At 36.1% G+C, this 13886-nt stretch overlaps 1 protein-coding gene across 1 annotated transcript in view; it reads left to right on the forward strand.

Annotated features, from left to right (window-relative positions):
- Nucleotides 1–13886, forward strand: part of LOC101441951 (transmembrane protease serine 11G-like) — a 71976-nt gene that overhangs the window by 30147 nt on the left and 27943 nt on the right. Inside the window, exons 5-6 of the mRNA XM_058303712.2 lie at nt 4914–4981; nt 5674–5834. Of these exons, the coding sequence (XP_058159695.2) occupies nt 4914–4981; nt 5674–5834 (229 nt within the window). The remainder of the gene's footprint in view (nt 1–4913; nt 4982–5673; nt 5835–13886) is intronic.

Consider the following 13886-nt stretch of genomic DNA (forward strand, 5'->3'; position numbering starts at 1 on the left):
CTGTTGTCGTCAGCAGCACGGGAAGTGTGGGCGGCGCCATTCCTCGGCAGGCTGCTCCCTCCTTTGCGCTGGGCGGCTCTTCTTATGGGTGCACTCCTTGCGCGTGGGGCTCCCCTACGCGGGGGACACCACTGTGTGGCACGGCACTCCTTGCACGCATCAGCACTGCGCATGGACCAGCTGCACACGGGTCAAGGAGGCCCGGGGCTTGAACCGTGGACCTCCCATGTGGTAGACGGGTGCCCTAACCACTGGGCCAAAGTCCGTTTCCCAGGACTGTGTTGTTTAATGTGAATTTCCCCCTTTCCCACTTATTATTGATTTCAAGCTTCATTCCATTATGAACAGAGAATGTATTTTGTATAATTCCAATCTTTTTCAATTTTTTGAGAACTATTTTTTGACCCATCATGTAGTCTATCCTGGAGAAATTTCCACAAGCACTTGAGAGAATGTATAACCTGTTGATTTGGGGTGCAGTGTTCTGTATATGTCTGTCAGGTCCAGCTTGTTTATCACATTGTTCAAGTTCTCTGTTTCCTTGTTGATATTCTGTCTAGTTTATCTGTCTATTGATGTGAGTGACATGTTGAAGTCTCCAACTATTATTGTGAGATGCCTAGTTCTCTTTCCAGTTTTCCAGAGTTAGTCTCAGGTATTTTTGGGTCCCCTGGCTAGGTGCATAAATATTTATGACTTACTCCCTCATGGCAGATTGTCCCTTTTCTTAATATATAATAGCCTTCAGCATCTCTCATCACTTTTTTGCATTTAAAGTCTGTTTTTCTTGACACCAGTATAGCTACTCCTGCTTTCCTTTGGCTTCTATTTGAATGACATATCTTTCACTTTCAGTCTTTTTGCATCCTTGGGTTTAAGGTGAGTCTCTTATAGACAGAATATGGATGGCTCATGTTTTTTATCCAATTTGTAAGCCTATATTTTTTGTTTGTGGAGCTTAATCCATTAACATTCTATGTAATTACTGTAAAGGCATTACTTACTTGAACTATGTTATCCTTTGGCTTTTATATGTCATATCTTATTTTTGTCTGTCTTTGTTACCCTTTCTGATACTCTTCACTTCCACACTTTCCTCCAAGTCTCTTTCTCCTGTTTTTTTTTGTTTTTTTTTTTTCTGGCTGCAGACCCATTTAGTGTTTCCTGCAGATCCATTATTTCCTCACAAACACTTTCTGTCCCTTTCCCCTTCTCTTATCCTTCTGGAACTCCCATAACATGTATCTTGGTGTCCTTTATGTTATCATTCAACTTCCTGAGCATTTGCTTAATTTTTTTCCATTCTTTTCCCTCACTGTTTCTCTCCCTTTTCAAGGTTAGCTGTTCGGTGTTCCATGTCACTGATTCTTCCTTTTATAACTTAAAATCTGCTGCTGTATGTTTCTATTGTATTTTTAACCTAGCTTATTTTTTCTTTGATTCCCATAAGCTCTGTTATTTTTCTATTCAAGTTTTCAAATTTTTCTTTGTGCTCTCCCAGTGCCTTCTTAATGGCTCTTTAGCTATGTTTTCCTTCAATTCGATGATTTGACTTAGGAGATTTGTATGAAACAACTATTGATTAGTTGTTTAAAGTCCTGTGCCTCTTCTGGAGGTTTAGTTTGCTCCTTTGCCTGAGCCATGTTTTCCTTTTCCTTAGAATGGCTTATAATTTTCTGCTGGTGTCCAGGCACCTGCATATGATGGTGGGTTTACTCTAATGGTCAGTTTCTCTTTCTTGACTAGGGATTTACTGTTAAGTACCTGTGTACTCCCACAGAAATAAATTTCTATTTCTTTAAGCCACCAAGTTTGTGGTAATTTGTCCTAAAGTCTTGTTGATTATGGAGAGAAAAGGCAGAGTAGAAAATATTTGTTATAAAAGGCAATATATTAAATTAGAAGAAGCCCAAGCTTTGAAGTCTGAAACACCTTGATTGAACCCTTTACCAACTTAACTATTATGGTCCAATTTCCTCAACTACAAAATGGAGACTATTTTTTCTAAAGATTTTAACTGAGGAGAAAATGATATAATGGGGAAGTGAATTTGGCCCCACAGATAGGGCATCCACCTACCACATGGGAGGACCAAGGTTCAAACCCAGGGCCTCCTGACCCATGTGATGAGCTGGCCCATGCACAGTGCTGATGTGTGCAAGGAGTGCCCTGCCACACAGGGGTGTCCCCCGCATAGGGGAGCCCACCTGCAAGGAGTGCACCCCATAAGGAGAGTCACTCAGTGTGAAAAAGTACAGCCTGCCCAGGAATGGCAACGCACACATCGAGAGCTGACACAGCAAGATGATGCAATAAAAAGAGACACGAGGGAAGCAGACTTGGCCCAATGGCTAGGGCTTCCACCTACCACATGGGAGGTCTGTGGTTCAAAGCCCGGGCCTCATTGTCCCATGTGGAGCTGACCCATGCACAGTGCTGATACGTGCAAGAAGTGCCGTGCCACCCAGGGGTGTCCCCCGCGTAGGGGAGCCCCATGCACAAGCAGTGTGCCCTGTAAGGAGAGCCGCCCAGCATGAAAGAAAAGTGTAGCCTGCCCAAGAATGGTGCCTCACACATGGAGAGCTGACACAGCAAGATGACGCAACAACAACAAAAAAGAAACACAGATTCCTAGTGCCACTGATAAGGATAGAAGGGGTCACAGAGGAACACGCAGCGAGTGGACACAGAGAGCAGACACTGGGGGTGAGGGGGGTTAGGGGAGAGAAATAAATAAAAAATAAATCTTCAAAAAAAAAAAGAAACGTGGATTCCGGGTGCTGTTGACAAAAATACAGGTGGACACAGAAGAACACGCAGCAAATGGACACAGAGAGCAGACAACTGGGGTGGGGGGGTAGGGGAAGGGGATAGAAATAAATTTTTAAAAAATGATATAATGACTTAAAAGTATGAAAAATCAGTGTATGAATAAATACAAGTATTGGTTACCTATGCTCTCATGAAATTTTCCATGCACCTCTGCAGAGCCCGAACCATTATTATTTTATATATTTATGTCCTTCTCTACACTTGCAAATTCATTTATGCTTGTATATTGTCTTATTGTTATGGTGCTTCTCACAGTGTTTGACCCATGGTAGGAGTTAAAAAAATACCAAAGAGATGAGAAATAATTAAATGGCCACTTCACTAATATTGATCCTACGAAGAAGGGGAAACACAGTAATTTAGACCAGGCTTCAGCAAACAGTTTCTGTAAAGAACCAAGCAGTAAATATTTTTGGTTTTGTGGGCCATTAAGTCTCTGAGTAACTAATCAAGTCTGTCATTGTAGCATAAAAGCAGGCATAGACAAAATGTAAATAAATGAGTGTGACAACATTCCAATAAAATGTATTTATGGACACAAATTTGAATTCCATTTAATTTTACATGTCACAAAATGCTATTCTTCTTTTTATGTTTTTCCACTATTTTAAAATATAAAAGCTATTTTTAATTCCTGTATTTTAATACAAAAACAAGCAGCAGGACAGAGTTGACTGATGGTCCATAGTTTTGCTGACCCTTGATTTAGTTTGTGGGTTTTAGATATAGCAAAAGTTTTTCTAGCAGAAAAGATTAAAACCAGTATCTAATACTGGTTTAGAGTTTACTTGTGGAGTTTATTTATCCAGATTGTGTGCTAAATTGCAATCGATAATACTTTATTTAAAAAGTTAAAAGGAAACAGCAGGCACTACATATGTTTGTTTGTGTATGTATATATACATGTATATAAAATCAATACTTATGCATGCATATATAATATAGAGTGGCATGTATATCAAAACTTTAATAGCATTTTTCTCCGGACAATGATTTAGAAATGATTTAATTCACTTTATTATATTTTTATATATTGCTTGCTTTTTAATTTCTTAGAATGAATATGTATTAACTTTGTCATATAAATGCACATGTATTTATAAAACTATTTCCTTAAAAACAATTTGCCCTTCATTGTCAATTAGAAGAGAAACACATGGCCATTCATTTTTAATGACTATTGATATGTCAATGAACTTTTACTCACCAACCTACCCAATATGATGTCACAGGCACTTTGCCAAGAAAATTTCATATATTGAATCAGATGAGTGAAAAGCACTGTTCAACATTCACTCGGTTTCTCAATTCAGCAGATCATTTTTTCTGAATTGTGGAAATAATTTGAGACTCGGGTTCACTTAAGATTTGGTATATTTTCAGTCTTTTCTTTTGACAAGTCAGCTTGATAAATTAATGATATTCAGCATGACTGTAAGACCACAGATTGTGCAAAAAGCTGTGATTTTGTATTGAATGATTTGTTCTAGGAATTTATCCTACCAACAAATGATCCCATCAGGAATTCTAAAGTGGCAAATAAGTGGCGTTTATAATCATATTGTATTCTATGCCATCGCTACTTACATTTTTCTTGATGAAGATATTCATTTTTAAAAATAGACATACATTCTCCTGCCCTCCCCTGTTTACCATGAGAGCAACATTTGAGTTAGAAAGTTTTACTAAAGCTTTAAAAATCTCATCCTTTAATCACACACATGAGAATAACATTGAGCTTGAATAATAGTGAATCATAAGAGGGCATAAGTCCATACACACTGATTTCTCAAAAATATAAATTTTTTAAATTAAAAATGTCTGGCTTAATTAAACTCATTATATCAGTCATCATTAAACATGTGACAAGTTGTTCAAATATCAACATCCAGTTGTAGGAATGATTTATAAGTGAACAGGATTATGTCTCTTCTGCTTTCTGATGATAGCTGTAAACAAACATCAAAGTAAATGCAATTTGGATCACATCAGGTTTCATACAAGAATTTTTGTGACTTATTGAAATGTGTGAAATTCGTACTTAACACAATTCTATTCTGTTGGGATTTTTGTTTTCTCAGATAGATAACATATTTCGAAGATCCAGTTTAAACCATCCTTACCTCAAGTCTCATGTTGTCAACCTTAGGTAATCACAACTAATTAATTTGTACAATGGAAAAGTTGAGTTTGTATTGTTTAGTTATTCTTCATTTATTTGCTTTTGTGGACAGGTTCTGAAAATTTTAGTTATACCAAAAGCAAAAGTTATTTAACATTATTACATTTAACTTTTAGTCTTTCTGCATAGAGTACCTATACTGACAGAATTTATTAAGTGAAAGACATTTTATTGGTTGTCCTTTTAAAGACTTTTGAGTTTTAGTAAAAGATTCTTACAATCAACTTTCTTTTCAATTTTATTTATTTCTTCTTTACAATAAACAACTATCATGAATTTTAAAGATGATATATACAAAGATATATATATATACTCAAAATACACAAAGATATATATATATGTAAAAACACAAAATTAGTGGTTTTAACAAGTGCTTTTGGTTCACTTTCCAGAAAACAAATTTCTAGAACTCTCAGATACTTTGCCCTCTGTGAATATGACCAAGGTTTATAAGCAGGGAATAATTCAGATATTATGCTTGTGTAATGTATAAAGGGAGAATTCAATGAAAATAAAATGTATAACACATTTATCTTGTGCTTTCTGGAAGACATGACTACTAAACTATAGTCATAAAGTTATAATGTAACATATTATTACATTAATTAATTACTGTGGCTCTGACCTCACTCATTTGTTCTGGTGTTTTTGTTTTTCAGGCCAAATAATGATGGTTTGCAAATAAATGTATTGCTTCAATTTCAGTTTGCTTCTAGCAATGCAGATGCAATAAAGAGACAAGCTGATAACATTTTGCATCAGAAGTTGGAATCAGATGAAAGCTTCCTGAAGATAGATACTTCATTACCTTATCTTAGAGGTAAGAAATATTATTGCTCTTCCCTTGTTACATTTTATTCTTTTAATGATCTTCTCATTTATGGATAAAATGTCTTTATTTCATCATAAAGTGAAAACACTTTTAATTTTTAAATCTATCATCTACTTGTTAATGAACACACAATCAGTGCAAAGATTGTACTCTTGATTATTGTGGAAATAATCATGAAATAAGAGTTGTACAATAATGCAAACATAACAGTACTTGTTCTTTCTTTTAAAATATTTTCATACAGTTGCTTGAATTAACTAAAAGCATGTATATAATACTATTCTACACTATGATACAGATATGGTAATCTGTAATGCCTAACTACCCCTCTTGCAACACTCCCCCCAGTCCAAATCTGGAATATAAAGGTGCAGGTAAAGTTATCTCAATATGAGGGGCACAAATATGACTTAGGCTGAGGTGGCAGGAGGCCTGATATTTTAGATTATATTACCATAACCTCTCCAATAGCATGCGGGGTAAGATTGGTCCAGGGTAGGGAGGGGTAGAAGGAGAAAGAAGATACCAGAAGCTGATAGTAACCATCTCAGGCATAGGCACTATCTCTTTTGAAACACAGACATAAAGAGCAATTGAAAGATGTTTGGGGTATGAGATGTCAGCCTTGGGGTGTTGTCAGCCTACCACCAATTAACTTTGAAGGTTTCATTTTACAAGAACTTGTTTAAGTTGTTTAAATGGAGAAATGAGACTACAAGACTGACAGAATATTACAAGTCACCAAGAGAGATTTTCTCATTAATTTTCTCCCAAAAGTGCCACAGAGCTCAAGCAGGCATCATACTATTTAAATAGAGGAGAAAATTACATTATAGGTTTGTCCAAAATCAGAAAGAAGAATCAATAGCTTGAGGATGAGAACCTGACATCTCATATTGCCCAACATCAGTTCTATTAACAATGCAGATAGAACAGAGTAGACACCGAGTACAATGCACTTGGCTTTAAATAGAAAAGCAAGACTTCCTGAAGGAACCGTTTTGTTGAAGCGCTGCAGGTGTGTGTGAAATGTTATTTTGATTTTTTTAAGAAAGAAATTTGCTTTTGATTTTGAGCTCCCATTAGGCCAAATGGTAGGAACTTAAAAGCGATCAACTCTCCCACGTTGCCATATGACCTAGGTGGTTCACAGTCTTGCTGATGACAGTGAAGTGTTTAGATCTTAATCATCACTGGCCCATGCAGACATCTGCTGGTGACCCATCTTTTCATCACCAGACTCTCAGTTGCCTGCCTATGTAAGTTACAGTTGAGTCATCTCTAATTCCCATCGTAACAGTAATTCTTCCTGATATTTCTGCGTTTCACAAGGGTGCTTGAGAATTGCTTTTATTTCTATAGTTTCAATTCTCTCTGTAAAAGACTGATAATTCCTTGGATGCAGGAAATGATCTGTTGTAGTCATGATGACATCCTAAGATTAGCATAGGGCTCAGCACACGGCAGGAACTCAGTTTTGTTAAATGAATGATTCCCTGTTTTGCCTTGAACTCTAAATATATTGAAAGTGATCAGGGAACAAGAAAGTTGTTTTTTGTTTTTGTTTTTGTTTTTTGCTGCTTTTTGTTGTCATTGTTTTCTTAAATTAATAAATAACACAAGACACTGGGAAGTCTGGACGCATTCCATTTTGCACATTTTTAGAAATGTACCGAAAAAAAATGAGAGGTTGTACAGTTAAACAAAAATTTGAAAAAAAAATCGTTTCTTCTGGTAAAGTAATACATATAGTATAAATAGAAAATGCATAGGATTCACTCTAGAAACAGCTGCAGGTCATAGAAGAAAGAACTCTGGACAAGGACTCCTGAGACCTATGCTCTAGCAATAATTATTATTGTTTATTTTGGTTAAGTTGCTGAGACTTGTGCCTCAATTACCCTTCTGCAAAACAAAGATAGTAATAACTGTGGAATAGAGAACTTATTTTTCCCTGAGCCTGGGAAGTTGGAGAATTGATTAAGTTGTCCTTTGGAAAAGACAGCTAGCTGGTCAGCTAAAATACACACGGGACCCAAACACAAATATTGGAAGCATTAGCTTAGTAAAGATATATTGCAAGTCCAATATAGAAGAAACAATAAAGAATTATATTAAGCTTAATCTTTTATAAATTTTTTATAATAATAATTTTTAAACAGAATATTTAAAATATATAAAAATTTTTTATAATAAAGCTTTGAATTTAGTTTCCAGGTAATCAAATACAAGTTTATTAAAGAATTGTCTATGTATATATTCTTTAAGAAAAACTGCAGAAGTAAAAATGTCCATAGATAATTAGATGAAATTTATTTTAATCCTCTTAGCCTTATGATAAATTTATTCTCATTTTGTAGAGATCAGCCATCTTTCCAATGGTTCCATATGACTAGGTTTTAAAGAGGAAAGAAAATAAAAGGGGGAAAAATAGTCAAAAGAGTAAATTGGCTAAGATTGTCTTTTCTTCAAAAAAATATGTATTTCCAGTTATTGGTTTTTTTCATGTATTAATTTTCTACCTCATTGCCATTTTATAAACTTTCATGTATTTATTGAGTAATTATTTTCTTTTTTCCAAAATATGTTTTCTTTTTCTATTACTTCTATTCCTTCAACCTTTTTTGAAAAATTCGTCTTTAGTCAATTATATTTGTTCTGTTTCCCAAGGCCTTCAAAATATTTAAACTTTGCCTCTAGCTCTACATGAATTATCTTAGAGCAAACCCAAATAACATTTGATGTAACTTGTTTTCTCTGTTGGGTAATTTTTTAAAGTTATTTGGGTTTTCTCATAGTTTTGGATCAGTAACACTCTTGCCTTCTAAGTTTAGTATTTAACTTATTTTATAGCATCCTTTATTTAGTGTAAGTATAAACTAACCAAAAATATTGATCTTTAATATTTATTTTAACCCATTTTTGGTTTGTTTCCAATCAAAAATCTCTTCAATCAGATTGAATACTTCATCCACTACTCAAGAATTTTTTTTAGTTACAATAGTGAGTATTTAGTTAGAACAGGAAAGAAATAATACAAATCACAAATTTTTTAAAGCTGACTAAAGTTCCTTTTGAACATCACAAAATCCAGAAAAGAGCACTCTCTTTTCATCAATTAGTTATCTGACATATCTCTGTAATACTTTTATTTCCCTTATATCTTTTGGATGTATACTCTTTGATTGCTTCTTCAAATTCAAATTCTTTGTAATATTTTCTACAAAGAGAATAGAAAGATAATCCAGACTTTCTACCAGCATGCTTGCTTGATTTTCTAAATTTTATTTTGAAATAATTATGGATTCACAGGATCTTGCAAAAAAATTTTTACAGAGAACTTTCTTGTACCTGTACCTTTCACCAGACTCCCCCCGTATTATCTCACATAACTATGGTACAACGTCAGAACCAAGAAATTGACTTTAGTACAATCCATGGAGTTTATTCAGATTTCAGTTATATATGCATTCATTTGTGTGTGTCTGTGTGTATATGTATAGTTTTAATCTTATGATATGTGTAACCTTACATAACCACCACCCCCATTCAGGTAGTTCAACTATACCATCTAAAGATCTCCTCATATAATCTGTTTATAGTTATGCCTAACCCTTTCCATCTGTAAAGCCTGGTAACCATTAATCCATTCTCCATCTCTACAATTATTTCATGAATGTTGTATAAATTGAATTATGGAGTTTATATCCTTTTGAGAGTGTCCTTGTTCACTCAGCATAGTTTCCTTGATGTCCATCCAGGCCATTGTATGTATCAATGGTACATTCCTTTTAATTGCTGAGTGGTATTCCATAGTATGGATGTACCATAATTTGTTTATCCATTCAACCATTGAAGGACATTTGGGCAGTTGGTCAGTTTTGGGCTGTTACAAATGAAGCTGCATGAACATTCGTGTACAAGTTCCCACATGAATAAGTCTTCATTGCTCTGGGATAAATGCTGAGCTTCAGTTTGCAAGAAAATAAAAAATGTTTTCCAGAGTAATTTACCATTCCAAACTCAACCAGCAATGTATGAAGAATCTAATTTCTCTGCATCATTGCCAAATGTTGGTGTAACACAATTTTCATTTTAGCCATTTTGATAGATGTGTTGTGATAGCTTATTGTGGTTTTAATTTGTATTTCCCTAATGCTAATAATGGTGGACATTTTTCATATGTATATGAAAATATATGGTGAAATATCTGTGCATGACTAATGCCCATTTTCTAATTGGATTGTTTTTTTTTTTTGGTCATTTTAAAGTTAGGTTTTGTGAGTTCTTTATGTATTTTAAATACAAGACCATTTAAAAATATTTATATATTTTAAAAGATACTTAGATTACATATATGTTACATAAAAAATACAGGCATTGAAAAAGTGAAGCCAAAGGACAACCAGCAAGATGGTCCTAGAGTCAGCTCCTGCTACAGGGCAGTTAGTAAACACTTAGCGCTATCTGGAGCTAGCTGAAGCACCTGTTTGGGGATTACAGGACACCAGGCAAGCATCCTGCAACATCCTTAAAGGAATGGAAGGAGGAGACTGCCCATCTGCAGAGAAGATTCATAAGTAGAGCACTCCACACCACAGGGGCCAGTAACCATCCTCCATTGGAGGTTCAAGCCCTCTCAGGAGCTGTTCCACAGCTGGAGTTGAAAGCTCCACTTCCCAAAAATGGGGGAGGAAGAGACAGTTAGGCACCAACTTCAGCTACTGATAAGTGAATTTGGCGGGGTAAAATATAATCCTAAAAATAGCTAAAGTTTGAGTCTGTCCAAGTCAGGAGAGGCCAGTAGCCACCATCTTAACTCTGCACCTGGCACAAGGGGAAGTGGGGCAGACTGAAAATCACATTGCTGGTAGGGACGGGCTTCTTTCCACCCAAATCAGATTGCAGCTTGAGCCTAGGCCACAGAGGAAAGGGAGGAAGCTGGGGGGACCTGTGCCTGCCTCTCCAGGAAATTACCGGCCAAACCACAGAAGCTCGTGATCATCCTAATTTGGCATGCAAACTACCCCAGGAGCTATTCCATGGATGGAATTGGAAGCTCCATTTCCCAAAAACAGGAGAGGAAGAGACAGTTGGCTACCAATTTCAGCTGATTAGTAAATTTGGCTAGCTAAAGTATAACCCTAAGAATAGCTTAAATTTGAACCTGTCCAAGTCAGAAAGAGGTCAGTGGCCACCATTTTGATTCCAACCCCAGCATGAGGGCAAGCCGGGCTGACTAAAAATCAATGACTGCAGAGAGCAGTTTCTTTCACCCAGATCGGTCTGCGGCTCTGGCCTGGGCTACAGCCCCACCTCTGGGAGAGAGGAGGCTGGTGGGCCCTGCACCAGCTTATGAAGGTAATGGCAGGTACATTTGGCTGGCACAGACTGAATAATTGGAAGTCTACCAGGGCAACTACAGTCATCTTGGACTCACACTGCATAGTTAGCTCCCTACACCTGCATCTCAATCCCTGCCCCAGGCAGGGGAGAAAGGGGCATGAAGCTTCATCAGTCTCACTGGGCAACTACAGTCTAGGCCTGCACAACTTAGATTATTCCACACAGCTGTGACTCTGTCCCTACCCCTGGCAAAGGAGAAAGTTGGGAAAGTTTGTTGGTCCCTGGGGCAATGAGAGCAGCGTAAGCCTCCACAGTTTACACCACCAACTACATCCTTGGCTCTTACTGCACAACCAGCAAGGGAGAAGAAAGGGCAGGAAGCCTGAAACTAAAGAGATAAACTGCACCCAGAATAAATACTCTAGTAAGCCAGGTACCAAGACACCAAAGTCCATACCACGAAACAGGAAGATATGGCCCATTGAAGGGAACAAGATAAGCCTCCAAATGGCATAAAGGAGTTGAGACAACTAATGAAATTTCCTTAAAAATTAAATGAGAGAGCTAATGAGGTTAAGGATATTAAGAAGACATTGGATGAGCACAAAGAAGAATTTGAAAGCATACACAGAAAAACAGCAGATCTTATGGGAATGAAAAACACAATAAATGAAATTTTTAAAACATTGGAATCATATAATAGCAGATTAGAGGAGGCAGAAGAAGGGATTTGAGAGCTCAAAGAAATTGCCCCTGAAAGTGAACACACAAAAGAACAGGTGCAGAAAAGAATGAAAAAAATCTAACAAGGACTCCGGAAACTAAATGACAGCAAAAGATGTGCACACATATGTGTAATGGGTGTCCCAGAAGGAGAAGAAAAGTGAAAAGGGGCAGAAGGAATATTTGAAGAAATAATGGCAGAAAATTTCCCAACCTTACTGAAGGATGTAAATATCCATGTCCAAGAAATACAATGTACTCCCATTTGAAAATATCCAAATAGACCAAGTCTGGGACACATACTATTCAGAATGTCAAATGCCAAAGACAAAGAATTCTGAGAACAGCAAGAGAAAAGCAATAAATAACATACACAGGATACCCAAAAAAGATTAAGTGCTGATTTCACACCAGAAACCATGGAGGCAAGAAGTCAGTGATATGATATATTTAAGATACTACAAGAGAAAAACTTCCAGCCAAGAATCTTAAATCTGGCAAGATTTTCTTTCAAAAATGAGGGCATTTTAGAATATTCACAGATAAACAGAAACTGAGAGAATTTCTAAGCAAGAGACCAGATTTTCAGGAAATACTAAAGGATGTGCTAGAGCCTGAAAAAAAAAGACAGGAGAGAGGGGCGTAGAAGAGAGTCTAGAAATTTAGATTTTGATGAGATCCAATTAATCAATTTTTCTTCTTATAGTTGGTGCTTCTAGTCTTAAGTCTAAGAACTCTTTGCCTAGTTTGAAGTCCCCAAAATTTTCTTTTATGGGATTTTCTATGTAAATGATAATGTAGTCTGCAAATAGAGAAAAATATCTCTTTTTTCCAATATATATGCCTTTTATTTATTTTTATTACCTTATTGCAGTGGGTAGGCCATCTAGGACTATGTTGAATAAGGGTGGTAACTGTGGACACTTTTGATACTTCCTGATCACAGAGGGAAATTATTCAGTTGTTCACTATAAAGTATGATATTAGTTATAAATTTTTGTGAACAGTCTTTATAGGCTTCCGAATGTACTGAGAGCTTTTAATCATAAATACGCACTGAATTTTTTCAAATGTTTTTTCTGTGTCAATTGACTTGATCATATGAGTTTTCTTTTGCTCAGTAGTATGGTAGATTAATTTGATTGATTTTCAAATATGAAACTAGCCTTGCATACCTGAAATAAATCCCACTTTCTTGTGGTATATTACCTCTTTTTTTTCCTGTTAATAGACTCTTCTTTAAAATTTAATTTAATTTCTTAATTATCTTTTTTTAAAGTTAATAGATCACACAAAACATTACACTAAAAACATAAGAGGTTCCCGTATACCCCACTCCCCACTCTCCCACCCTCATCATTTTTAATTGTATTCTTTTGAAGATACATAGATAACAAAAAATGTTACATTAAAAAATATGAAGTTTCCATATACCCCACCCACCATCCCCACCCACTCCTCCCACATCAACATCCTCTTTCATCATTATGGCACATTCATTGCCTTTGGTGAATACATTTTGGAGCACTGCTGCACTATATGGATAATAGTTTACAATGCAGTTTACACTCTCCCCCAGTACATTCAGTGGGTTATGGCAGGATATATAATGTCCAGCATCTGTCCCCACAATATCATTTAGGATAACTCCAAGTCCTGAAAATGCCCCCACATCACATCTCTTCTTCCCCTGACATCCCCCCCCCCCCCCAGTCACTATATTACCTCTTTATACATTGTTGGATGTTGGATTCAAATAGCTAAAATTTTGTTGAAGATTTTTGCATCTAAGTTCATAAGAAATATTAGCATGTATTTTGTGTGTGTGTGTGTGTGTTTGTGATTGTGTGAATACTATTTTGGCCTAATTTTGGTGTCAGAGTAAATACGACTTAACAAAATGAGTTGGGACGTATTCCTTTTTCTTCTCATTTCTGAAAAGTATTGTATAAAATTGGTGTTAATTCTTAT

This window comes from Dasypus novemcinctus, chromosome 1 (genome assembly GCF_030445035.2).
Source record: "Dasypus novemcinctus isolate mDasNov1 chromosome 1, mDasNov1.1.hap2, whole genome shotgun sequence".
In the NCBI taxonomy this organism is placed as follows: Eukaryota; Metazoa; Chordata; class Mammalia; order Cingulata; family Dasypodidae; genus Dasypus; species Dasypus novemcinctus.